At 46.8% G+C, this 24,598-nt stretch overlaps 1 protein-coding gene across 2 annotated transcripts; it reads right to left on the bottom strand.

Annotated features, from left to right (window-relative positions):
* Window positions 1-22,025: 22,025 nt before the first annotated feature.
* CD2BP2 (CD2 cytoplasmic tail binding protein 2) lies at window positions 22,026-24,547 on the bottom strand. Of its 2 annotated transcripts, XM_026515788.4 has the most exons (8): window positions 24,454-24,545; window positions 23,998-24,017; window positions 23,809-23,912; window positions 23,429-23,564; window positions 23,148-23,305; window positions 22,601-23,039; window positions 22,411-22,517; window positions 22,026-22,328 (listed from the first exon to the last, which is right to left on the bottom strand). In XM_026515788.4, the coding sequence occupies exons 3-8, from the start codon at window positions 23,884-23,886 to the stop codon at window positions 22,218-22,220; spliced, it is 1,029 nt and encodes a 342-aa protein (XP_026371573.1). In that variant the 5' UTR covers window positions 23,887-23,912; window positions 23,998-24,017; window positions 24,454-24,545; the 3' UTR covers window positions 22,026-22,217. The 2 variants fall into 2 exon arrangements, with proteins under 2 accessions (XP_026371573.1, XP_026371572.1); XM_026515787.4 differs by lacking the exon at window positions 23,998-24,017 and having other exon boundaries at window positions 24,454-24,547.
* Between the last annotated feature and the right edge of the window lie 51 nt (window positions 24,548-24,598).

The raw sequence follows: 24,598 nt of genomic DNA on the forward strand, positions 1-24,598 counted from the left end.
CCAGTAATGTGGTCAAAAGAACAGAGTAGATTATTTCTCTTGAATGGAACGAGTCCAGGTTAAGTGGTGGTTTGGTGAGGCAGGTCTGTACCTCACATCATTCAGGGACCAGACCACTTCCTAGTCACTTTTCTGCCATCCACTGGTGCTGAGATAAATCTGCTGTCTGGAATTTTAAATGGCAGGAAGAAAAGAGAGTATGGAGGAAGCATGCCTTGCCCATCTTCTTAGATGTATGCCTAGAAGTCTTTTCCTCTTTTTTTTTTTTTGAGAATTTTTAATTTAAGTAATCTCTACACCCAACATGGGGCTTGAACTCACAACCCTGAGATCAAGTCACATGCTCTCCTAACTAAGCCAGCCAGGCACCCCTGTATGCCTGGAAGTCTTAAACGTCAATTTCGTCAATTTCAAAACATTCTGTTGGTGAAAACTTAGATGATCATGCCGAACTGCAAGGAAGGCTGGGAGATGTAGTACGGCCCTGTTCGCAATGGGAGAGGGGATAAGTGGATTTTGGCAGACAATGAGTAAGTAGCGCTCACCGCAGAGACACAGCAGATCAATTCAAGAGGCTCAAGCCAACCATGCCAGGAGACCATCAAAAAAATGCAAGAGGGATAATTATCAGAAATAACATAAGACACTCAGCTGAAAAACATGCACCTTCAGACAGATCCCAGTAAAAGTCTACTTGGTTAAATACAGCCCTATGTATTTTATTTTATTTATTTTTAAGAAGAATTGGTAGAAAGTCTTTTATTTATTTATCTTTTTTAAAATTTATTTATTTATTTATTTATTTGAGAGAGAGAGAGAGTGCATGCAGAGGGGCAGGGGGAGAGGGAAAGAGAGAATCTTGAAGCAGGCTCCACAAACAGTGCTGAGCCCAACTCAGGGCTCAATCTCATGACCCCAAGATCTCGACCTGAGTCAAAATCAAGAGTCGGACGTTTAACTGACTGAGCCAGCCAGTTGCCCCTTCCTGTGTATTTTAGTTTATTTTTTGATACAATTTGTTCTTTTTGATACAGATTGAAACACCTGCCCAATAGAAGAAGACTCGTGCCCAGATGCTTCATTATCCCAAAGATGGCACTTATGACTGACCTCTTTCCTAAGGAGTAGAAGGCAACTGAGTCCAAAAAACATGGATGAAATCCGAAATGAAAAAGTGGACATTACAAATGACAATACAGAACTACGAAGGCTCTTGAGAGACTACTATGAACAATTACATGCCAACAAACTGGACGACCTAGATGAAGGGGATAAATTCCTAGAAACGTACAAACTACCAAGACTGAACTGTGAAGAAATAAAAATACCTGACAGACTGGTCACCAGAAAGAGATTGAATCAGTAATCACAAATCTCCCAACAAACAAATGTCCTGGACCAGATGCCTTCACTCATGAATTCTACCAAACAGTTTAAGAAGAATTAATACCAATGGTTCCCAAACTCTTCCAAAAAAAAAAAAAAAAAAAGAGGACAGAATACTTCCAAACTCATTTTACAAGAACAGCATCACCCTTATACCAAAATCAGACAAGGAGACTACAAGAAAAAATTATAGGCCAATATCCCTGATGAACATAGACACAAAGATTCACAACAAAATATTAGCAAACCAAATTCAACAATACATTAAGAGGTTCATATGCCATCATGAAGTGGGATTTATTCTAGAGATGCAAGGATGGTTCAACACCCACAAATCAACCAACATGATACCACATTAAAAAAAATGAAGGGTGAAAATTATATGATCATCTCAATAAATGCAGAAAAAGCATTTGATAAAATTCAACATCCATTTATGATTTTAAAAAACTCTCAACAGGGGCGCCTGGGTGGCACAGCGGTTGGACGTCTGCCTTCGACTCAGGGCGTGATCCCGGCGTTATGGGATCAAGCCCCACATCAGGCTCTTCCGCTATGAGCCTGCTTCTTCCTCTCGCACTCCCCCTGCTTGTGTTCCCTCTCTCGCTGGCTGTCTCTATCTCTGTCGAATAAGTAAATAAAATCTTTTAAAAAAAACAAACAAACTCTCAACAAAGTGAATACAGACCATAATATCTCAACATAATAAAGGCCATATATGACAAGTCCACAGCTTACATCATACTCAATGGTGAAAAGCTGAAAGCTTTTCCTCTAAGATCAGGAACAAGGTAAGAAAGCCCATTCTCACCACTTTTATTTAACATACTATTGGAAATTCTAGACAGAGCAATTAGGCAAGAAAAATAAATAAAACGCATCCAAATTGGAAAGGAAGAGATAAAACTGTTTCTATTTGCAGATGAAATGATATTATATGTAGAGGATACTAAAGACCACCGAAAAGCCGTTAGAACTAATAAGTGAATTCAGTAAATTTGCAGGATACAAAATCAATATGCAAAAATCAATTGTGTTTCTATACACTAACAGTGAATTATCAGGATGGGAAATTAAGAAAACAATCCCATTTACAATTGCATCAAAAAGAATAAAATACATAGGAATTAATTTAACCAGTAGATGAAAGACCTCTACACTGAAAACTATAAGACACTGATGAAAGAAATTGAAGGTGACACAAATACATGCTCATGGATTGTTAGAATTAATATTGTTCAAGTGTCCCTACTACCCAACACAATCCACAGACTCAATAATCACATTGAAAAGTTCCAATGGCCTTTTTCACAGAAGTAGATCAGCAATCCCAAATAGACCAAACAATCCCTAAATTTGTATGGAACCGCAAAAGACCCCAAAGAGCCAAAGCAATCTGGAGAAAGAACAAAGCTGGAGGCATCACATCATGGTTCCTGATTTCAAACAATATTATGAAGCTGTAGTAATCAAAATAGTACGATATTAGTATAAAAACAGACACATAGGGGCGCCTGGGTGGCTCAGTCGGTTAAGCGTCTGCCTTTGGCTCAGGTCATGATCCCAGGGTCCTGGAATCGAGTCCCGCATCAGGCTCCCTGCTCAGCAGGGAGCTGGGTTCTCCCTCTCCCCCTGCTGCTCCCCCTGCTTGTGTTCTCTCTCTCTCATTCACTCTCTTTAATAAATAAATACAATCTTAAAAAAAAAAAAAACAGACACATAGACCAACTGAACAGAATAGAGAGCCTAGAAGTAAACCCACACACATATATGGCCAGTTAACTCATGACCGAGAAGCCAGAGTATACAAATGAGGAAATGCTAGTCTCCTCAATAAATGGTATAGGGAAAACTGGACAGCACGTTAAAAAGAAAGAAAACAGACCCCGCTCTTACACCATACACAAAAATCAACTCAAAATGGATGAAAGATTTGAACGTTAAGACCTGAAATCATAAAACTCTTAGAAGAAAACATAGAGGGTAAACTCCTTGACATGGGTCTTGGTGAAGATTTTTTGGATTTGACAACAGAAGCAAAAATAAACAAGTGGGACTACATCAAAAAGCAGAACCTAAGAAGCTTCTGCACAGCGAGGGAACCATTGGCAAAATGAAAAGGCAACCTACCCAGTGGGAGGAAATTTTTGCAAATCACATATTTGATAAAGGATTAATATCCAAAATATATAAAGAACTCATACAACTCAATAGCTAAAACGAAACAAAAACAATTCAATTAAAAATGGGCAGAGGTGGGGCACGTGGGTGGCTCAGTCAGTTAAGCGTCTGCCTTCGACTCAGGTCATGATCCTGGGGTCTCTGCTCAGTGGGGAGCCTGCTTCTCCCTCTCCCCCTGCTCATGCTCACTCGCTCTCTCTCTCTCAAATAAATAAATAAAATCTTTTTAAAAAATGGGCAGAGGAGGGGTGCCTGGCTGGCTCAGTCAGTAGAGCATGCAACTCTTGATCTCAGGGTCGTGAGTTTGAGCCCCATGTTGGGTGTGGAACAACTTAAAAAAATGGGCAGAGGATCTGAATAGACATTTTTCTGAAAAAGACATACAGATAACAAACAGTTTCATGAAAAAGTGCTCAACATCACTCATCATCAAACCACACGAGATATATGAGATATCACCGTACACCTGTTAGAATGGCTATTGTCAAGAAAAACACAACAACAACAAGAAATAGGTGTTGATAAGGACGTGCAGAACAGGAAATGCTGTGTGCCATTGGTGGGAATGTAAATGGGTGACACCACTATGGAAAACAGTATGGAGATTTCTCGAAAGTGTAAAAATAGAAGTATCACGTGATTCAGCAACTCTACTTCTGGTATTTATCTGAAGGAAATGAAGACACTAAGCTGAAAGATATCTGCCCTGCCATGTTTATTGTAGCATTATTTACAGTAGGCAAGACATGGCAGCAGTCTAAGTGTCCATCAATGGGTGAACAGAAAAAGAAAATATGGTATATATATATATATATGGTATACACACACACACACTCAGACCCACACACACACTGGAATATTATTCAGCCATAAAAAAGAAGGAAATCTTGGGGCGCCTGGGTGGCACAGCGGTTAAGCGTCTGCCTTCAGCTCAGGGCGTGATCCCGGCGTTATGGGATCGAGCCCCACGTCAGGCTCCTCTGCTGTGAGCCTGCTTCTTCCTCTCCCACTCCCCCTGCTTGTGTTCCCTCTCTCGCTGGCTGTCTCTATCTCTGTCGAATAAATAAATAAAATCTTTAAAAAAAAAAAAAGAAGGAAATCTTGCCATTTGTGACGACATGGATGGACCCTGAGGGCATTATGCCAAGTGAAATAAGTCAGAGAGAGAAAGACAAATATTGTATTGGGCTCATTTATCTGTGGACTCTAAAACAGAACAAAACAAAACAAAAAAATGAATTCATCAATACAGAGAACAAATTGGTGTGGGCCAGAGGGGAAGGGAGGAGGGAGTTGGGCAAAATGGGTGAAGGGGGTCAAAAGGTATAAGCTTCCAGGTATAAAATAAGTAAGTCCTGGGATGTAATATACAGTTTGAGGACTATAATTCACACTGCTTTTTGTTTATTTGAAAGTTGGTTGGAGAGTAGCTACTAGAAGAACGTTTGTAACTGCGTCACAATATATGTTAAGTAGGTTATTGTGATCGTTTCTCGATGTATGCAAATATTGATATGCTATATTGATACAAATACATTAGGCTGTACACCTCAAACTAATATAATATTGTATGTCGATTGTGTCTCTATTAAAAAAAAACAACAAAGAACATAGATGATGAGGTAAAATAAAAATGAGAGAAAGAAAATCCGAGCCCAATAAAGGGCTAAGAGAGGGACCAACTTCACATTTGACTTGGAGCTTCCTGGGGCTAACCCTGGAAGGGACGATTTACATGATGAGATCCCTTAGTCAAAAAGGAGGAAACACGGTAGTTAGTTCCTCTGAGGAGTCCGGAACTCACTTCTAAAATTAGTTTTCATGTGAGAACATACCTCATGCCAGTTGATGTCGTGGATGTAATGGCGGATAGACAAGGCATCCGTCATGAGGGAGGGCCTGGGGCTTGGGGTCACACAAACTAGCTTGAAGATGTGCGCCTGGGCACATTTCACTTCAGGGTCTCAGTTTTCCTGCCCCCTCCTTTTCTCAGAGAGAATGTGGAAGTGGGGAGGGGCAGAGGCTGAGGGAGAGAGAGAGAGATTCCCAAGCAGGCTCCACACCCAGCTCAGAGCCCGACTCGGGGCTCCATCTCACGACCCTGAGATCATGACCTGAGCCAAAATCAAGGGTCAGACGCTTAATCGACTGAGCCACCCGGGCGCCCCTTCCTTCCCTTTTAAATGGAAATAAAGGCTCTATGTCACCATGTTATTTAATTTGTTCATTTATTCCACAAATATTTACTGAACGCTAACCATGTGTCAGGCGTAGGATATAGTAATGAACCAAGGCAAATATCACTCCTCTGTCTTCCCGGAGGTGAGACAGACTCTAGAAAAATACATGATGTTAAGTATTGTGGAGGATCATAAAGCAGGAAAGGGGTGACAGGAATTGCACATTTCTATAGGAAGGCCTTTAGAGAAGGTGACATTGGGCAGATACCTGTGGGAAGTGAGGGACCCAACCATGTGATCCCTGCGGAAGGGAATTCCAGGGGAGAGCAAAGCCAAGTCAAAGACCCTTTTTATTTTTTATTTATTTTTTTCCAAAGTTCCTTTTTATTTATTTTTTAAAGGTTTATTTATTTTAGAGGGTGGGGGGAGGGGCAGAGGGAGAGGGAGGGAGAGAATCTCAAGGAGGCTCCCCACTGAGCACGGAGCCTGACGGCTCGATCCCAGGACCCTGAGATCATGACCTGAGCCAAAATCAAGAGTCGGACACTTAACTGACTGAGCCACCCAAGTGCCCCAAGGCCCTTTTTAAAACTGGGTCATGTTTGCTGTCCTTTGAGAACCCCAAGGAGGCCAGTGGCTTGAGGGGAACACACCACAGGTAGAGGGGGGGAGGGGAGGTCAGAGAGGAAACAGGGCCGTATCCTGTGATGTGATCTTAAGGGCTTTTGCTCTGAGGCAAAGGACAGCTGTTGAGGGGCTCTGTCGTTGAAAAGGCCCCTTCTGGCTGCTGCAGGGAATGTGGGGGGACAATGAGGGGCTGGGGGGAAGCAGGGAGGAAGCTCTTGCACCTGGCCAGGACAGAGCCCACTGGGTCTGAAACAGGACGATGGGAGACGTGGAGAGAAGTGGTCAGTTGCCAGACAGCTTTTGAGGTAGAACCGACATATATTATACGGATGTATACATATATCGGATTGTTGAATATATTGGAAGTTTCCTGTATTGGATTTGGGGGTGCAAGAGAGAGGCTCGAGGACAACACCAAGGTTTCGGCCTGACAAACTGTAAGAATGGAATTGCATTTTCTGATATGGGAAGGCTGGGGTGGAGCGGGTTTGGGGGAGAAGATAAAGAGTTTATCTGGGGACATGTTAAGTTTGGGAAGCCTATTAGACACCCACGTGGCGGCATCAAGTGAGCAGTTCTGAGGCTCATAGATTTGGGGGACATCAACATTTGGGTGGTGTGTGTGTTTTTAAGATTTTATTTATTTGTCAGAGAGAGAGAGCACAAGCAGGGGGAACAGCAGGCAGGCCAGGCAACAGGCTCCCCGCTGAGCAGGGAGCCTGATGCGGGACTCGATCCCAGGACCCTGAGATCCTGACCTGAGCCGAAGGCAGACGCTCAGCGACTAAGCCACCCAGGTGTCCCTGGATGGTGTTTAAAGCCATGAGTCTAGACAGGTTCACCGCAAGAGTAAGTGTTAAGAGAAGAGGCCCAGCATTGACATGTGAGATGGGTACTGCTCCCATTACAGGGAAGACCATAGGGGCTCAGAGAGGTTAAGTCTCTTGCCTAAGGACACACAGCTGTGTGTGTAAGGGATCGAAGCTTTGGGGCTTGCTGCCCTGGGCTGGTTGTGATCTACCTTCCACCCCCCAGATCCTCTGCTCTGCTCCACGCCTTAAAGGATCCTTTGTACTCTGGCTTCCACTCGGGTTTGGCTAAAGGTAGGATGGATTGGGGATCAGAGGCAGAGGTCGAGTGAAGACAGGACATTTTTTCCCTGCTCCCTTCCTAATCTGGGTCACAGCTCTGGCAGGGGCTTTGTCTGCATAGCCACGTCTAGCATCTGTCAGGTGGCCCCCTGTGATATCGGGACTCATAATAAGAACTATATATTTGGTCTTCGTCCCTGTGTCTGGCACAGTTCCCCACATCAAACACACACACACACACACGCACACACACACACACACACGCAGGCACACGCACACACGCGTGCGCGCGCACACACGCACGCACGCACACACGCAGGCACACGCACACACACACGCACGCAGGCACACACACTGGAATTGGTGATCAGGATTTTACCCCGTCCTCTGTATCTCCAGCTTCCCCTAGTTTCAGGGACATCATTCCCTCCCCTCCCCGGACAGTCCAGGGACCGCAGCCGCCCTCCCTGTCATTAGCCCCTGAGCGCGTGCACATTCCTTGTAGGTTCTTTCAACCAACCCCACCTCTACACGAAGTCCTCAGAGTAAAGTCTCTAGAATCGTTTTTGTTTTTTTTAAAGATGTTATTTATTCATTTGACAGAGAGAGAGAGAGCACAAAGTGGGGAGGAGCAGAGGGAGAGGGACAAGCAGACTCTGCACTGAGCCGAGTCCAACGCAGCACTCGATCATCAGACCCTGAGATCAGAGCCTGGGCCAAAACCAAGAGTCAGGCGCTTACCCGACTGAGCCAGCCAGGCGCCTGGGAATTGCTTTTTCTTTTCCTTTCTTTTTTAAGATTTTAATTATTTATTTGAGAGAGAAAGAGAAAGAGAGAGAGCACGAGCAGGGGAAGGGGCAGAGGGAGAAGCAAATTCAGGGGAGGCTGACTCGGGGCTTGATCCCAGGACCCTTGGATCATGACCCCAGCCAAAGGCAGATGCTTAACCGACTGAGCCACTCAGGCACCCCTGCTTTTTCAATATAAGCCTTGGAAAGCTATTTGAATTCATTTTTTTTTTAAAGATTTTATTTATTTATTTATTTATTTGACAGAGAGAGAGGCAGCCAGTAAGAGAAGGAACACAAGCAGGGGGAGCGGGAGAGGAAGAAACAGGCTCCCAGCGGAGGAGCCTGATGGGGGACTCGATCCCAGGACTCTGGGATCACACCCTGGGCCGAAGGCAGACGTTTAACGACTGAGCCACCCAAGCGCCCCAAGCTTTTGAATTCTTAAAACTATGTGCAGTATTATTTTGATAGGAAAAAAAAACCCCATAATTTTAAAATAAAAATGACTTTTAAAAAGAGGAGTTTCCTGGGGCACCTGGGTGGCTCAGCCGTTAAGCGTCTGCCTTCGGCTCAGGTCATGATCCCAGGGTTCTGGGATCGAGACCTGCATGAGGCTCCCTGCTTGGCAGGAAGCCTGCTTCTTCCTCTCCCACTCCCCCTGCTTGTGTTCCCTCTCTCGATGCCTCTCTCTCTGTCAAATAAATAAATAAAATCTTTTTAAAAAAAAACTACTTTAGGAAGTTAGTTTGGAAAACAGCATGGGGGTTCCTCGATAAATTAAAAATAGAATTACCATATGATCCAATAATTCCACCCCTGGGTATTTACCCAAAGAAAATGAAAACACAAAATCAAAAAGATCTATACACCCCTATGTTTACTGCAGCATTATTTACAATAGCCAAGATAGGGAAACAACCCAAATGTCCACTGATAGATGAATGGATAAAGAAGATGTGGTAAGGGGCGCCTGGGTGGCACAGCGGTTAAGCGTCTGCCTTCGGCTCAGGGCATGATCCCGGCGTTATGGGATCGAGCCCCACATCAGGCTCCTCCGCTATGAGCCTGCTTCTTCCTCTCCCACTCCCCCTGCTTGTGTTCCCTCTCTCGCTGGCTATCTCTATCTCTGTCGGATAAATAAATAAAATCTTAAAAAAAAAAAAAGATGTGGTTAAAAAAAAAAAAGACAACGAAATATTACTCAGCCATCAAAAAGAATGAAATCTTGCTATTTGCAACCACATGGATGGATCTAGAGTATATTATGCCAAGTGAAATAAATCATAAGAGAAAGACAAATACTATATGATTTCACTCCTATGTGGAATTTAAGAAACAAAATAAATGAACAAAGAAAAGAAAGAGACAAACAGAAAAACAGACTCTTAACTACAGAGAACAAACTGACGGTCACCAGAGGAGAGGTGGGGGCAGATGGGTGAAAGAGGGCTTGGGGATTTAGAGTACGCTGGCCCAAGACATCCCTCCAGTAACCCCCATGCCAGTCACACTGGCCACTCCTTTAGGAAACTCCTTGGGGCACCTGCCTGGACCTGTCAGTGGAGCATGTGACTCTTGATCTCAGGGTTGTGAGTTCAAGCCCCATGTTGGGTGTAGATTCCTTAAAAAGAAAATCTTAAAAAAAATAAAATAAAATAAAAAGGGAACTCCAGAAAGCCCCACTTTCCAGGTAGTGACAGGTTTATACCTGGATAACACTAGTACCCCTCACCCCGTGTTGTCATGTATGTAACATGTATATCGTGTATATACACGCCCATATGTGTAACGCATAACACCCTATGCTATCAGGTAATTAACATGTATATCGCGTATACATCATGTATGTAAAACAGCCTAGAGTCTACGTGCACATTATTAGTGCTTAATAAATTTGGAAGTTTGGACTTCTCCAGTGGACGCCAGGTAGGTGTCACGTATCCAGCCTCCTCATGGATCCCGGATTAGCTGGCAGCCCTAGGATCACAGGGAGCCCATGGCCGGGATATTAAATAGCCAGGCTCTTTCCTCCATCCTGCTCTCCCTTGCCTGCCTCTCGCCCACATGGCTCAAGTGCTCATGAACACGGAGAATAGTGCCCTCTGCTGACCTCTATAGAGAACTTCAGGTACATGGTGGAAAACGAGAAGCGGCCCACTACTGTCTCTACTGTCTATTGGGTACAAGATGGGGTTGGGTTGGGGGACAGCATAGTGTAATTAAAAAGCTAGACTGGGGCTTCTGACCAGAACGAAGAAACAGGGGCCAGATATACCTGGAGAACAAAGGCAAAAGAAAAAAATTAAATTTCCTTACAACCTACAGCCCATTGACAATTCAAGACAAGGACTGACCTTCTAGGAACTCAACTTTCTCAATGTTAATACCTTGCTAAGGGCAAAAGGCAACATTAGCTTGACATTAGCCCAACCCCCAGGATCCTGTAAGTCTCTTTTAACATATAAAAATTCCTTTGGAAACTTCCAAGTCTATGACCCACCGATATACATTTGAGGGGTCTCATGACTAAGGTTTTACTAGGCAGTAGTAAATGACCTTTTCCTAAGAACAGCTAGCCCCTCAAGGTTCTGGAAGCCTTGCTTTCAAATTCCTTAGATACTTTCGCTATCCCTAACCCCCTCCCAACCTGAAAGTATATAGTCAGTCACTCCTCACAACCTCAGTGCAGCTCTTTCTGCCCACGGGTCCTGTCCCCAAGCTTTAATAAAACCACCCTCTTTGCACCAAAACACCTCAAGAATTATTTCTTGACCATTCACTCCCAAACATCAATACCTGCTTATCTTAAACAAGAAAAAAGAACTTTCGGTCACTGGACAACAGGCAATGCAGGATGGAGAGCCCTCTGGCTTCCCTGGCTTACTTGCTGGAGAGAATTTCCAGGCTGTCACACAGGAAGAGGGGACGGAAACGGACTCCAGCAGTCTCCCTGGGGTGAGGAGACAGAGTTCCACAGGGAGACTCCCCAGGGCGGAGAGAGAACTCTAGACCCCGGCAGAGGTTGCCACACACCCGCGGGGTAAACAACCCCCAGGGCTCGCACCCGCCCACCAGAGTGAAAAGATCACCAAACCGCCCAGTCTAGTAGAGGACTCGGGAGGGCATTGCCTCAGCAGTGCGGCCATATTAACCCTAGACGGAAGGCTCTTCCGGTCCCGCCTGACGTGTAAAGGCAAAGCCTTGAAAGGATCCAACTGTTTCCAAGGCATTAAGACCCTGCAAACTTTTTGGACGAGTAACAGAACCATTTACAGAACAGAGTTCAAAGGAGGAGATTTTCACCTCTGGTTGAGTGAGGAGGTCAGGAAATCCTCTCCCCAGAAGCCACTGCAAAGCTACACAAGATAAGCGAAACAGCCACTTGAGGGCTCTGAGAGCCGCCAAAGGCCGACTACGATCTGAGAAGTGTAGGGTCTGGAAACCCACTCAATTTTGAGTTAGAACAAAGGGAGTCAAGGGCGTTCTCTCTTGGGGCTCCTCCATCTCTCCCCCTTCCCAGCCTGGGAGGTACAGAGGTTCTACCAAGGTGGGGTGGGCCTGAAGATTGGCAGCTTCACTGCTGAAAGGGGTTTATTTGATTTGGACACATGGACGATGGCCATGCCCCGGATGTTGCTGGAGGAAGCGGCCAGATCAGAGGCAAGTGAGTGTGGAGGGCCAAGGCTCTATTAGCCTGATGTTGTAGTTGTGCTTGAGGCAAGCATACCCCCTGCTGAGGCTGTGCGTGCTTGCTGCGGAGAGAGCTCACGTGATCCTATCCATACACTCTTGGCTAACCCTGGGGCTGCGAGCGAGCGCGGGAGAAAGGAAAGCAGGGGTCATCTTGAAAATGGCCTGAACTCTGTACTCTCCTACCCACACAGAGATCCATTGGTAGAGGACAGAATTCTCCCTGGCTCAAGGTGACAGTACGACCTCTGTTCAATAATTAGCTGACCATAGGGGAGCCTGGGTGGCTCAGTCGGTTACGCGTCTGCCTTTAGGTCAGGTCATGATACCAAGGTCCTGGGATCGAGCCCCATGTCGGGCTTCCTGTTCAGCGGGGAGTCTGCTTCTCCCTCTCTCACTGCTGCTCCCCCTGCTTGTGCTCTCTCTCTTTCTCAAATAAATAAATAAAATCTTTAAAAGAAAATAATGAACTGACCATTACACTACACAGACACAGGGGCATTCCTAGGAATCCAAGCTTAAAAATAAAAACAAGGGGCGCCTGGGTGGCACAGCAGTTAAGCATCTGCCTTCGGCTCAGGGAGTGATCCCGGCGTTCTGGGATCGAGCCCCACATCAGGCTCCTCCGCTATGAGCCTGCTTCTTCCTCTCCCACTCCCCCTGCTTGTGTTCCCTCTCTCACTGGCTATCTCTATCTCTGTCGAATAAATAAATAAAATCTTTTAAAAAAATAAAAATAAAATAAAAAATAAAAACAAGAATTATTTTCAATGGGGCAGAGACATCAGCGGTTCCACCACGGGGGAAGCAGATTTCACAAGTTTGGCCTAGACAAATTATTAAACGAAGAAACAAACAAAAGCCAATGACAACAACAACCTGTAGAGGGCATCAGAATCCAGTCCAAACTCGGGAAACAGGAGTCATCAGTAGAAGCAGTCTCGGAGTGTCTGCAGGGGCTGCATTGAGCAGAGGAAGACTTTGAAGAAGCTATTATAAATACGTTCAAAGAACGAAAATAAAAAGACTCAAAGGAAAGTACGACAACAAAACAAATCATCTTGATAAAGGGATAGAGAAAATGGTTTTGAGAGAGAGAATGGGGGAGGAGCAGAGGGAGAGGGAAACAAGCAGACTCCCAATGTGCAGGGAGCCCAAGGCAGGGCTCGAGCTCACAACCCTAACTGAGATCATGACCTGAGCTGAAATCAGGAGGTGGTCGCTTAACCAACTGAGCCACCCAGCCGCCCAAGAATTTCTTTTTTTTTTTTAAGGAATGCAGTGCTAGTACGTGCTACATCATGGATGAGCCTTCAAAACATTATGCTAATTGAAAGAATCTGGACACATAAGGAAAATATTGGGGTTTTGGTTTTTTGGTTTTGTTTGTTTGTTTGTTTGTTTGTTTGTTTTAGAGATGGAGGGGAGGGGCAGAGGGAGAGGGAGAGAGAGAATATTAAGCAGGTGTGGAGCCTGACATGGGGCTCGATCTCATGACCCTGAGATCATGACCTGATCCAAAATCAAGAGTGGGCCATTTGACTGATTGAGCCACCCAGGTGCCCCCAAAAGGAAAAATATAGTATGACTTCACTTATATGAGGTACCTAGAATACACAAATTCATACATAGAGACAGAAAAAAACAGGGGTTATCAGGAGCTGGGGGAAGGGAAGGGTGGGAGGTTGTTTAATAGGTACAGAGTTTTTGTTGAGAAATAAATAGTAGATGTACTTAACATTATTGAATTTCACACTTAAAAATGGTTAAAATGGCAGGGCGCCTGGCTGGCTCAGTTGTTGGAGTGTACAACTCCTGATCTCAGGGTTGTAAGATCAAGCCCCACGATGGATGTAGAGGTTACTGAAAAATAAAACCTTTTTTTTTTAATTGTTAAAATGGCAATAAATAAATAAATAAATAAATAAATAAATAGATTCCAGAGTTGAAAAGTACAGTAATAACTGAAAGTTAAAATTCACTAGAGGGGCACCTGACTGGATCAGTTGGTAAAGCAAGCAACTCTTGAACTTGGGGTTGTATGTTTGAGGCCCAAGTTGGGTGTAGAGATTACTTAAAAACAAAATCTTTAAAAAAATTCACTACAGGGGCTCAACAACAGATTTGAGGCAACAGATGACAGAATCAATGAACATGAAGATGGGTCAATAGAAATTATCCAACCTGAAGGGGGGGAAAGGCAAGAAAAGATGAGTCCTTACTCAGAGATCTGTGGAGCAACATCAGATATACCAACATAAACATAACAGGAGTCCCACTAGGAAAGGAAAAGAGAGAGCAGAAAAAACACTTGAGGAAAAAATTGCAGAGCTTCCAAGCTGAGTTCCACCAGAGTTCCACAGACCAGGATGGTGGCACACCCCATTTTCATGGGAGCAGAATCTCCTGAGCTTGGAAACTTTCCAGACCCCACCCTATGTACTTCTTCATCTGGCTGTTCATCTGGTTATCTGTATTCTTTATAATAACCTTTATAATAAAGTGGGAAACATAAATTAAGACTTAGAGCAATGTAGTGACTTGTCCGGGTTCACACAACTAGTAAGTGGCAGAGATGGAATTGAAAGATGGGACTCTGTGACTGGGAAACTAAACTCTTAACCATTTTGTCACAGTAGATGTCACCACAAGAACTCATAGAGTACTTTATCAGGGAAAAGGGAAAAAAGAGAAACAATGGCCAAAAACTTTCCAAATTTGATGAAAAAATAATCTACACATCCAAGAAGCTCAATGAATGCCATGTAAAGTCAATATAAAGAGATTCACAGTCAGACACATCATAGCCAAACCATCAAAAGAGAAAATAATAAAGAGCAGCAATGAAAAAGACTCGTCGTGTGGGAAGAAGCATCGACACTGATCTACACAAACTTCTCATCTGAAACAACGGAGGCCAGAAGTCAGTAGAATGGCACAGCCAAAGTGCAACAAGCCAAAAATGAAATTAAGAAAGTAACTCCACGAACAACTTTGCGCCAGTAAAATTCAATCACATAGATGAAATGGACAAATGCCTTAAAAATAGCAAATTGCCAAACTCAACTCAAGAAGAAATAGAAAACTTAAATAGCCCCACATATAAAGAAGGAAATTGAATTTGTAGTTAAATCTTCCCATAAAATTAATTGGAGCTCCGTGCCTAAAATAAAAGCATTATTTCTGGAACCAGTACAGACCTCTAGGCACTGAGAGGAAAGGTTTTTCTCTTTCATTCCCGGAAATAGTCTTTCATCATACAATGTTTTTTTATTGTTGTTTTACATGAGCCAACTTTCAAAATATTTGGAAGCAGAAAGGATTCGCTCTCAGGTTTCTCATCATTGCTTTGCTGGTGAACTTAATAAAACCAATTCAGTTCATTCACATTTCCCATATACTGGAGATAATAAATAGAAATATTCAGGGGAAAAAAATTCCTGCAAAGAAAATTCCAGGTACAAATGGCTCCATTGGTAAATGTAGTAATTCTACATAGTAGTAATTCTACATAGATTAAACATTATTTCCATCAAACCCCAACAAGGTTTTTTGAGAAATTGACAAGCTGAGTCTAAAATTTGCATAGAAATACCAAGGACCTAGACTAGCCAAAACAATTTTTAAAAAGAAAAAAGTTAGAGGATGTTCACTACTTGATACACTCACTATAAAGCTACAGTTATCAAGACAGTATGGTATGGGGGGCACCTGGCTGGCTCAGGCAGTAGAACACGCAATTCTTGATCTCAGGGTCATGAGTTTGAGCCCCATGTTGGACTTAGAGATTACTTTTTAAAAAATAAAGAAAAAAAAAGACACTATGGTATTCATATAGAGATAACCATAGAAGTCAATGGAATAGGGGTGCTTGGGTGGCTCAGTCAGCTGAGTGTCTGACTCTTGATCTCAGTTCAGGTCTTGATCTCAGGGTCATGAGTTCAAGCCCCGTGTATGGAGCCTATTTTAAAAGAGAGAGAGAGAGAAAAAGAGCACCTGGGTGGCTCAGTCAGTTAAATATCTGCCTTCAGCTTGGGTCATAATCCCGGGGTCCTGGGATCGCGTCCCATGTCAGGCTCCCTGCTCAGCAGGGAGTCTGCTTTTCCCTCTCTCTCTCTACTCCTCCATCCCCGCTTGTGTTCTCTCTCTCAAATAAATAAATAAAATCTTAAAAAAAAAAAAGATTCCGGGGCGCCTGGGTAGCGCAGTCGTTAAGCGTCTGCCTTCGGCTCAGGGCGTGATCCCGGCATTCCGGGATCAAGTCCCACATCAGGCTCCTCTGCTGGGAGCCTGCTTCTTCCTCTCCCACTCCCCCTGCTTGTGTTCCCTCTCTTGCTGACTGTCTCTCTGTCAAATAAATAAATAAAATCTTAAAAAAAAAAAAAAGATTCCAATCAATGGAATAAAATCTGTAATTCAGAAATAGATGAACATGTATGTGGTTAACTGATGCTTTGAAAAGGTGGCAAGGCAATTTTTCAACAGGAGAGAGAATAATCTTCTCTACAAAGGGTGCTGACATAACTGGCTAGCCATAAGCAAAAAAAACGTGTGTACAAAAGTCAACACAAATGAATCATAGATCTAAATGTTAGAGCTGAAACTATAAGACTTACAGAAGAAACAGAAAATGTTTGGGACCCTGAGTTTGATAAAGATTTCTTCAATAGGACACAAAAGGGCACAATTATAAGGGAAAAAAATCAAAAATTAAACTTCATCGAAATTGAAAACTTTCACCCTCCAAAAGACACTGACTAAAAACAAGTTAAAAGACAAGCCATAGGCAAAGAAATATGTGCAAAATACGTATCTGACAAAGGCCTTGTACCTGAAATGTATATAACTGCTACAAACTCAATAATAATAAAACAAACAACACAATTTTATAATAGACAAAAAAATAGGAACGGGGTGCTTGGCTGGCTCAAACATGTGACTCTCGATCTCAGGGTTGTGAGTTTGAGCCCCACGTTGGGTGTAGAGATTACTTAAAAATAAAATCTTAAAAAAAAAGAATTGGAACGGACATTTCGCCAAATATTCTGGCTGGACTTTGGGATCCCACAGACCCGGGTTCAAATGCTGGCTTTGCCACTTTCAGGCTGTGTGACGTTAGATAGGTCCATTCACTTCACCTCTAAGAGCCTCGTTTTTCTCATCAGCAAATGGAGGGAACTTGTAACTAAATAGTGGAGAGTCGAGAAGATTAAACATACTATTCCTAACTTATTTAGATACTTAAGAAATGCCAGATGCCCTTTTCTTCCCTTTCAAATACAGGTAGGTTGAGTTATCTCATTTCAAGCCTGGGAAAAGCCGACATTGTGATTAAGCAAGACAAAGAGGTTGAGACAGAGAAACGTGTCCAAAACAGGGCACTGGAGCTGCCGCCCCTGGGGCTGCAGAGCAGAGATACGTGGGGTAGTCGGTGGAGACCGGAAACCGAAAGCAAGAACAATAGTATCAGAACAGGAAAACCAGAGGCTGCCCAAGCAAATCTCAGGCAGCACGAGCGTCTGCAGTAGGGGTTGCACAGGCTTGTCACATGCCATGTTTACACAGGTAGGAGGGGTCTTACCTATAGGGCAGGCTGGCCCACGCCAGCCTTCTGGAGAACAGGGGGCCTGGTGGAGACAGGGTAGCAGCAGCCCCCACCAGGTCCGAGGGAGATGTGCACTGCGATGGTCCCTTGGAGGGGGCTAAAGCCATCTGGGGGCCGCTGAACCTGCCACAGAAAAGCATACCCTTGAACCTGGGGAGTGGCCGAAAAGGACCAAGGGGCAAGCCTGGCCTCCACGCGCAGTTCAGAAGTGGCTACTGACCGAAAGGAACATCACCTACCCTTAGGCCTCGTGTAAAACATCTCCTTCCAAATCCACCCTTGAAAGACATTCCTCTGGGTGTGAGTGTCCAGAAGGGCTGGGCATCTCCAGGGCTTCAGCTTGGTTTGAGCTGGGAGCAGAATGGAAGGCAAACTGACTGGGAGCCTGGCGTTCAGTGACCCCACCTGCAAAGGAGGGATGGAGCCCGCCAGGTGGGTCTGGAAGGGATGACAGATGTCTCAAAGGCATTAAGCCCCACCCCTCAACTCCATGGGCTTTGTGGAGCCTGACTCTTTGCTTCTTTTAATTCCTTTTTGCCGTCCTCCATGGTCTTTGTCTCCCCCAAAACCCCACAGATCCTCAGGACAGACTGTGACACCCTAAGCCCAGACTCACCTTCTCCCACTCCTGCTAGTCTTCTGGAAAATGGCCTACCAAAGACAAAAGGCTGCATTTCAGAGGTTCTCATGTCCTCGATACAGTGATGACATCTGCAGCTTTGAACTCGAGCCCCCCCTGGAAATTTGCCCATGGCCCCAGGGACACCCCAGTAAGAATGACCCTACCGACCCCTCGGCCCTGCTCCCTGAGGCTCTTGGATCTAGACACCTGTACACTTCCAGGTACCCCTTCTGGGGCAGCAAATAGCCCCACCAGCCCCAAGTTTCTGGTCCTGCTTAAGAGGGGAGTGTCCCACACACGACTAGGAAAGACTTAGCTCATTCCCTATTCATTCATCAACCCTGATCCCCAGTCTCAGGCTAACTGGTGGCGACAGACCAGGAAAAACTGCTCTGGGTATGGCGTCAGGCTTCTGTGCCATTGGGCACAGTGGAAGAAATGCTGACCAACCTGGGGGATGGGGAGTGGGTTGGGAAGCCTTGTAGGAAAAGGGGGCTTCGGACCCAAGTACGACACGCATCTATTAATCAGTCTTTCCCAGATAGAGAAGAGAGAAAGGCATCACTGTCCAGGCCTGGAGAAATGAAAGTGCCCTGTTCTGGGAGGAGGCTGGAGCCTGGAGTCAGGGGAGAGAAGGGAGAAAGAAAGCAAAGGCAACGTGGAGCTGGAGGGGCTGGAGCCAGGCCATGGCGACCTTCTCACCAGCTTCAAGTGTTGAAATTCATCTTGAGGGAAATGGGGCCATTAAACATTTTCAGTAAAAGGGAAGGGACTTGGCCTCCATGATCTTCCTCCCCAAAACCCCGATAACCCACATCAAAGCATGAGAAAAATACCAGACAGAAAAAGGCCACATTTGAGGAATATTTTACAAAATATCTAGTCAATACTCTTTTCCAAAACTGTCCAAGTCAGCAGAAACACGTCTGAGAGACTGTCAGACCAGAGGTTAAGGAGACATGACAATTGTATGTGAAGGGGAATCCCAGAAGAGATTCTAGAACAGACAAGGGACATTGGGGAAAAATGAGTAAAACCCAAAGAAAGTGTGAGGTTTAGTTAATGGTAATAAAGCATATATCATACAGTGGAATATTATTTAACAATAAAAAAGCATAAAGTACTCTGTTATGTGTTACATGGATGATTCTCGAAAACTAGCTAAGTAGAAGTAGACATGGGAGACACAAGAGACCACATGTTCAGGAGTCCATTTGTACGAAATGGCCAGAATAGGCAACTCTACATAGAGACAGGAAGTAGATTAGCAGTTGCCAGGGGCTGGAGGATGAGGAGGGTGGGGAGGGACTGCTGGCGGGTGGGGTTTCTTCTAGGGTACACAAAGATGTTCTAAAATTGGATTGTGATGATGGCTGCACAATGCTATGAATATACTAAAACACCGCCACTGAACTGTACACTTCAGATGGGTGCGTTACATCTCCATAAAGCGGCTGGTAAAAACGGTCATGTTGGTGCATTAGTTGTAAGGAAGGTACCACTGAGCGCCGTTAGTACGTGAAACTGGCGAGCTCGCTGTACTGCTTGGTACACTTTCTGTAAATCCACAAAACAACTGTAAAATAGAAAAGGCTTAAGAAAAATTACATACGTACGTATGTACACACAGATGTACACGTGCTGTTTTAGGAAGGGCAGGGGAGTTAAGCGCTGATGGGGCGTGAAATAGGGACAAGGCCACAGGGGGACAGGCTGAATGGCTCTACGGGGTTTGTGAGCTTCCTGCTGGGGCTGTAACAACCACAAATTTAGTGGCTTGAAAACACAGACTTTGTCAGGATTCTAGAGGTCAGAAGTCCACACTGGTTTTCACTGGGTTCAAATCCCCAGTAGGGCTGCCTTTGGTCGGGGCTCTGAGAAGACTGTTTTCTTGCCTTCCCCAGCTTCCACGGGCCACTGCATTCCTTGGCATATGGGCCCGTCTTCCATCTTCAAAGCCAGCAGCTCTGTGTAACACCGTCACCTCCCTCTCCTTGACCCTCCTGACTGCCTTCACCTTGTAGGGCCCTTGTGATGACACTTTGTAGGACCACCCACCCTAACAATCCAGAACCACCCCTCCAACTCGTTGATTTAATCACACCTGCAAAGTCTCTTTTGCCACATAAGGTCCCATATTCACAAATTCTGTTGAGGATATGGACAGCTTTGGGGGACCATTATTCTGCCTACAGTGTCATTGGGGAGGTTGGGGCGCCTGGGTGGCTCAGTGGGTTAAGCATCTGACTCTTCATTTCAGTTCAGGTCATAAGCTCAGGGCGCCGAGATCAAGCCCCACGTCGGGCTCTGCATCAGGCTCCATACTGGGTGTGGAGCCTGCTTAAGATTCTCTCTCCTCCCTTCGTCCCTCCCTGCCCAGCTCTCTCAAAAATTTGGAAAAAACAAAAACAAAATGGTGAACACAGGAGGACGCTGTGAGGGGAAGATAGGGTCGGCTCTGGATAGGTGGAGCCTGAGGTGGCCTTGGCCTTCATCTATTCACCAAACACTAAGCACCTCCCCCATCAGTCACTGGGGCTCTAAAGGGGACCGCTGTGTTGCTTCTCACTTCTGAACGTCTCTGGAATCAGGGTGCACCTTTTAATCAATGACATCTTGTAAATGTAATTGGCAAGGGTTTCTTTCTTAAGGACATAGAAAAGACTTGTTAAGAGGCAATGAACACCAAGTCTGGGCTGGCACTAGCACGGACCCGATTATTACAGAAGCTGGAGCCCTCACTGGGGCACCAAGTATCCCTGGCCTGTCCTCGTCTTCCTGCTTCCCAGCCTGGCTCCTTCCACCCAGGGCTCTGGTGCTCAGCAAGCCCGCACCAAACTCCAGCAGAGCCCTGGCCACACGGGCTCAGCTCTGCCACTGCCGCGGCATCCGGGGAGTGGCCCCTTGTTCCAGGCACACCCGAGTCACAGCAGTCATGCCCGGTGTGGTTCTCCACCTGTCCGCACACTGGAATCACCTGGGAGCTTTCAGAAGCCCCAGCCACCAAGCCGCTACTTAGACCAATTCATTTAGAATCCGAGGAGTCATTTTACAGCTCCCCCGAGACTCCAATGTCCAGCCGAGGTAGAAAAGTGGAGGGCTCCACCTCATTTGGTACAAGAGAGAAGAGGCATAAGGCAGCCCTGGGGAGAGGTGGGAGGTGTTAGGTCCAATTATACCTGCCTGTCTCCCTCCCAACCCCACTCCCCAGAATCTCAATTCCTGGAAAGGGATCAGCCCCCTAGTTAACACTCAGTTCCTTCAAGGTACTAGCCCCATACCAGGCACACTGGGGGAGCCCAGGAAATGGAAGCTTCAGGGCCTCAAAGGTACCAAGAAAGGTCTGGGAAAGAAGCCCCTTGGGTCTGGCCAGCCCTCTGCTTCGCTGTGCAAGCTCCAGGGAGGCACTGCCCCTCTTTGTGTCCGTTCAATGGTTGGCTCAGGTGGCCTTGAAGGGCCTTGAGTTTGCCTTTCCCCTAAGGAGCCTGAGACCCCTGGGGAGCCAATGGATACCAGGCTTCCTACTCACCCCCGACAGACGTCCTAGCCCTTCAAGGCCTAAAATCTCCACTTCTGGTGCTCTATCTTTTACTGGCCGCAAAGATAGACGCTGGGGTTCTAAAAGCCGAAGACCTAAGAACAGCAAAACATGAAGCCTGCTCCCAGAATACTGGAGAACAGCACGTGAGCAAAGGGATTTTTTACACGGTGCGCACAGTGAAGGTGGGGCCGCCACAGGCCACCTGGGAGCCCTGGCTCTGCCCCAGGAATGGTACACGAAGGTGAGGTGGTTCAAGAGATCAGAAAATCCCAAGAAAGAACTTCATGAGGAAACACTCATGAGGCGAGTCCAAAGGGGCTCCGAAGGGCCTTGGCTTCTGGCCATCAGCACAGCCAAGGCCCTGATATACAACTAAAGGCTTTTATTGGGAAAGGAAAATTGACTGAAAAATGGCCCCCAAAATCCTCACTGCCTGAGGCAGCTGGGGCCTCCTCCAGAGAGTCCAAGAAAGAAGGGGACACCAAACTGGGCCCTCGGCAGGCTCAGGTGTAGAGGTCAAAGTCAATGCGTTTGGAGTTGTAGAACTGTCCACCGGGAGGGTCCAGCTTCCGGCAATAAACACCATCTGCGAAGTAGCCTTCGTTCACCCAGGTCTGCAGGAAGAGAGAGCAGAGCTGGGAAAGGACTGATATGGGGGGTGGGGGGCACAGGAGAAGGAAGGAGGAAGGGGCTTACCTGCATCTGGGTGCTGGTGAAGGGCCCGTACAGCTCAGCATCCCCCGTGTTCTCCCACTTATACTCCCACATCACGTCCACCAGACCATCTCCCGGCAACTCTGCTTCTAAAACAACAGGCAAAGCCATCTGGGCCTCAAGTGCCCTGCCCCCCTGCCCCCCTCACCCCTCCTCTGCCTTCCAATCTTACCTCCCCTCTGGGTAGGGGTTGGAGTCTCCAGCTCCCCCTCTGCCACTTCCTCAGCAAACATGTCCAGAGAGGGTGGGGGCGTGGGTTCAGGGGGTCCCTGGGTCCGGGACCCCAACCCCTTCAGCCGCATGGCTAACCGTTCCCTTGTCTCCTGATATACACCAAGGTTGCCCCGGGCCACCATCTGGTCAGCCAACCCGGAGAGCCGATCTAACCGCTGGGGGGAACTAGGCCGCCCAGCCCCCTTGCTGCCCCCTTTGCCACCTCCTCCTCGGGCCCCCAGACGCCTCAGTGCCCCAGCCACTGTCTCTCTTGGCAACAGCAGCTCCAGAAGGCCCTCCAGGAGAGCTTGGGCACTCATTGGGGTCTGGCCCAGGCTGTCCTCTTCCTCTGAGTCTGACGGCGGGCGCTGATCAGGTGGCCGCTCCCTGATCTTCACCTATGATATGAAAACAGGGGGGTGTTATCTCCAACAAACTGTGAACAGGGCCCAAGCCCAGCACTTGCTGCCTCCGGGCCCCCGGCCCTGTCAACCCGTGGGCCACACCCAGTCAATGTTGTCCAGCCAGCTGTCTCGGATCTGAGCATCCCGGTTCAGGAAGTAGTTGCCATCGGCATCAAAGTGGCCTTCCTCCATCTCCTCCTGCAGGTTGAAGGGTGTGATCCGCACACCTCCCTCACTGGGGAGTGTGGCTGCTTCCTGACCTGCACCAAAGACACAGGTGTCCCACACTGAGCAAGCGAAAAGAGACAAAAGCCTTCCTTGCCCCACATCCCCCAAAGCTCTATCTGTTCCTCCAGCAGCATCAGTTCTTGGGTTTAGCTCACCTTCCACATCCTCTGAGGCCAGGATGTCATATTTGCTGGACCCCTCATCATCATCGTCCTCCTCATCGCTGTCCAAAGAGTGTTTGCCTTTGAAGCGGCTCCCAGGACCCCCTGCCCCAGTCACAGGATCCACCAGCTGCGAGGAGGAGCCAGCAAGTTGAGAGAGACAGGTTACTATCTATTCCTCAAAGTACCTTAGGTAGGTTTTTCTTCAAAGCCTTCTCTGACTGAAAATTCTCCAAACCCATTTCCCAGAGAACATGGAAAAGCTAGCCCTTTTACCCGTTCTTTGTCCCCACCAGTTTTCTTTCTCTTCTAACTTCTAGTTCCCTTTCCCTCCCCTCACTCCTCCCCACAATGCAGGAGTCTGACCCCCTCACCTTCTTCTTGGGGACACTGATTTCATCCTCATCATCCTCATCTCCCACGCCTTGGAAAGTCACTTTCCTCTTTGGCATGACTGCACAGAGGGGCCTTCCCCAAGCTGAGCCGAGGTGAAAGGGTGCTCGTTAAAGGAACTGGGCGAGGCTACTCACCGCCGAAGGGCCCCCAACACAACAAATAATCACCTGGTACGCACTAGATCCAGCTTGGGAGGAGAGGGAGCACAGAATCAGGGGCCGAAAGGAAAGTTGGCAGCCAGGAGGCCCCCGGGACTTGGTATGGTCCAAAAGAGTTGCTGGAGACCGGCCGGAGAGGCGGACGCGCGGAGGGGCTTCCCACGGGCAACCCCCACCCTTGACGAAAGGAGACAGGTTCCCCCCACAGGCACCCCCCATTCCTGGCCCCCGCAGTCCTGGGTGCGACGGGGCTCCGCGGTTTGACACCCGCTCCTACACCCCCAGCTCCCTCAGAGCCCGCGGGGCCCGGGCGGACCCAGGACCTGGCCTCCGGGCCGCCCCTCTCCTCCTCGCGCCGAACTCCCAACTCTGCGGGGTAACCCCCAACTGTCTTGGGCTAAGTGTACAAATCAGACGGGCGGCAGAACCGCGAGGGTTCGAGGGGCCCCACCCGCGCGCGCTCACCTAAGGATCCACAGGAGGCGGAGAGGAAAGAAAAAGAGAGAGGTTTTCACCAGGGCTACGTCCGGGGCACCGGCCGCCATCACCCGGAAGAGAACTGCGGAAGGCGCCAGAGAAAGCCGGAAGTGGCTTCACTCGAGTTAGAGGA

Source organism: Ursus arctos, unplaced genomic scaffold, assembly GCF_023065955.2.
Source record: "Ursus arctos isolate Adak ecotype North America unplaced genomic scaffold, UrsArc2.0 scaffold_2, whole genome shotgun sequence".
Classification (NCBI taxonomy): Eukaryota; Metazoa; Chordata; class Mammalia; order Carnivora; family Ursidae; genus Ursus; species Ursus arctos.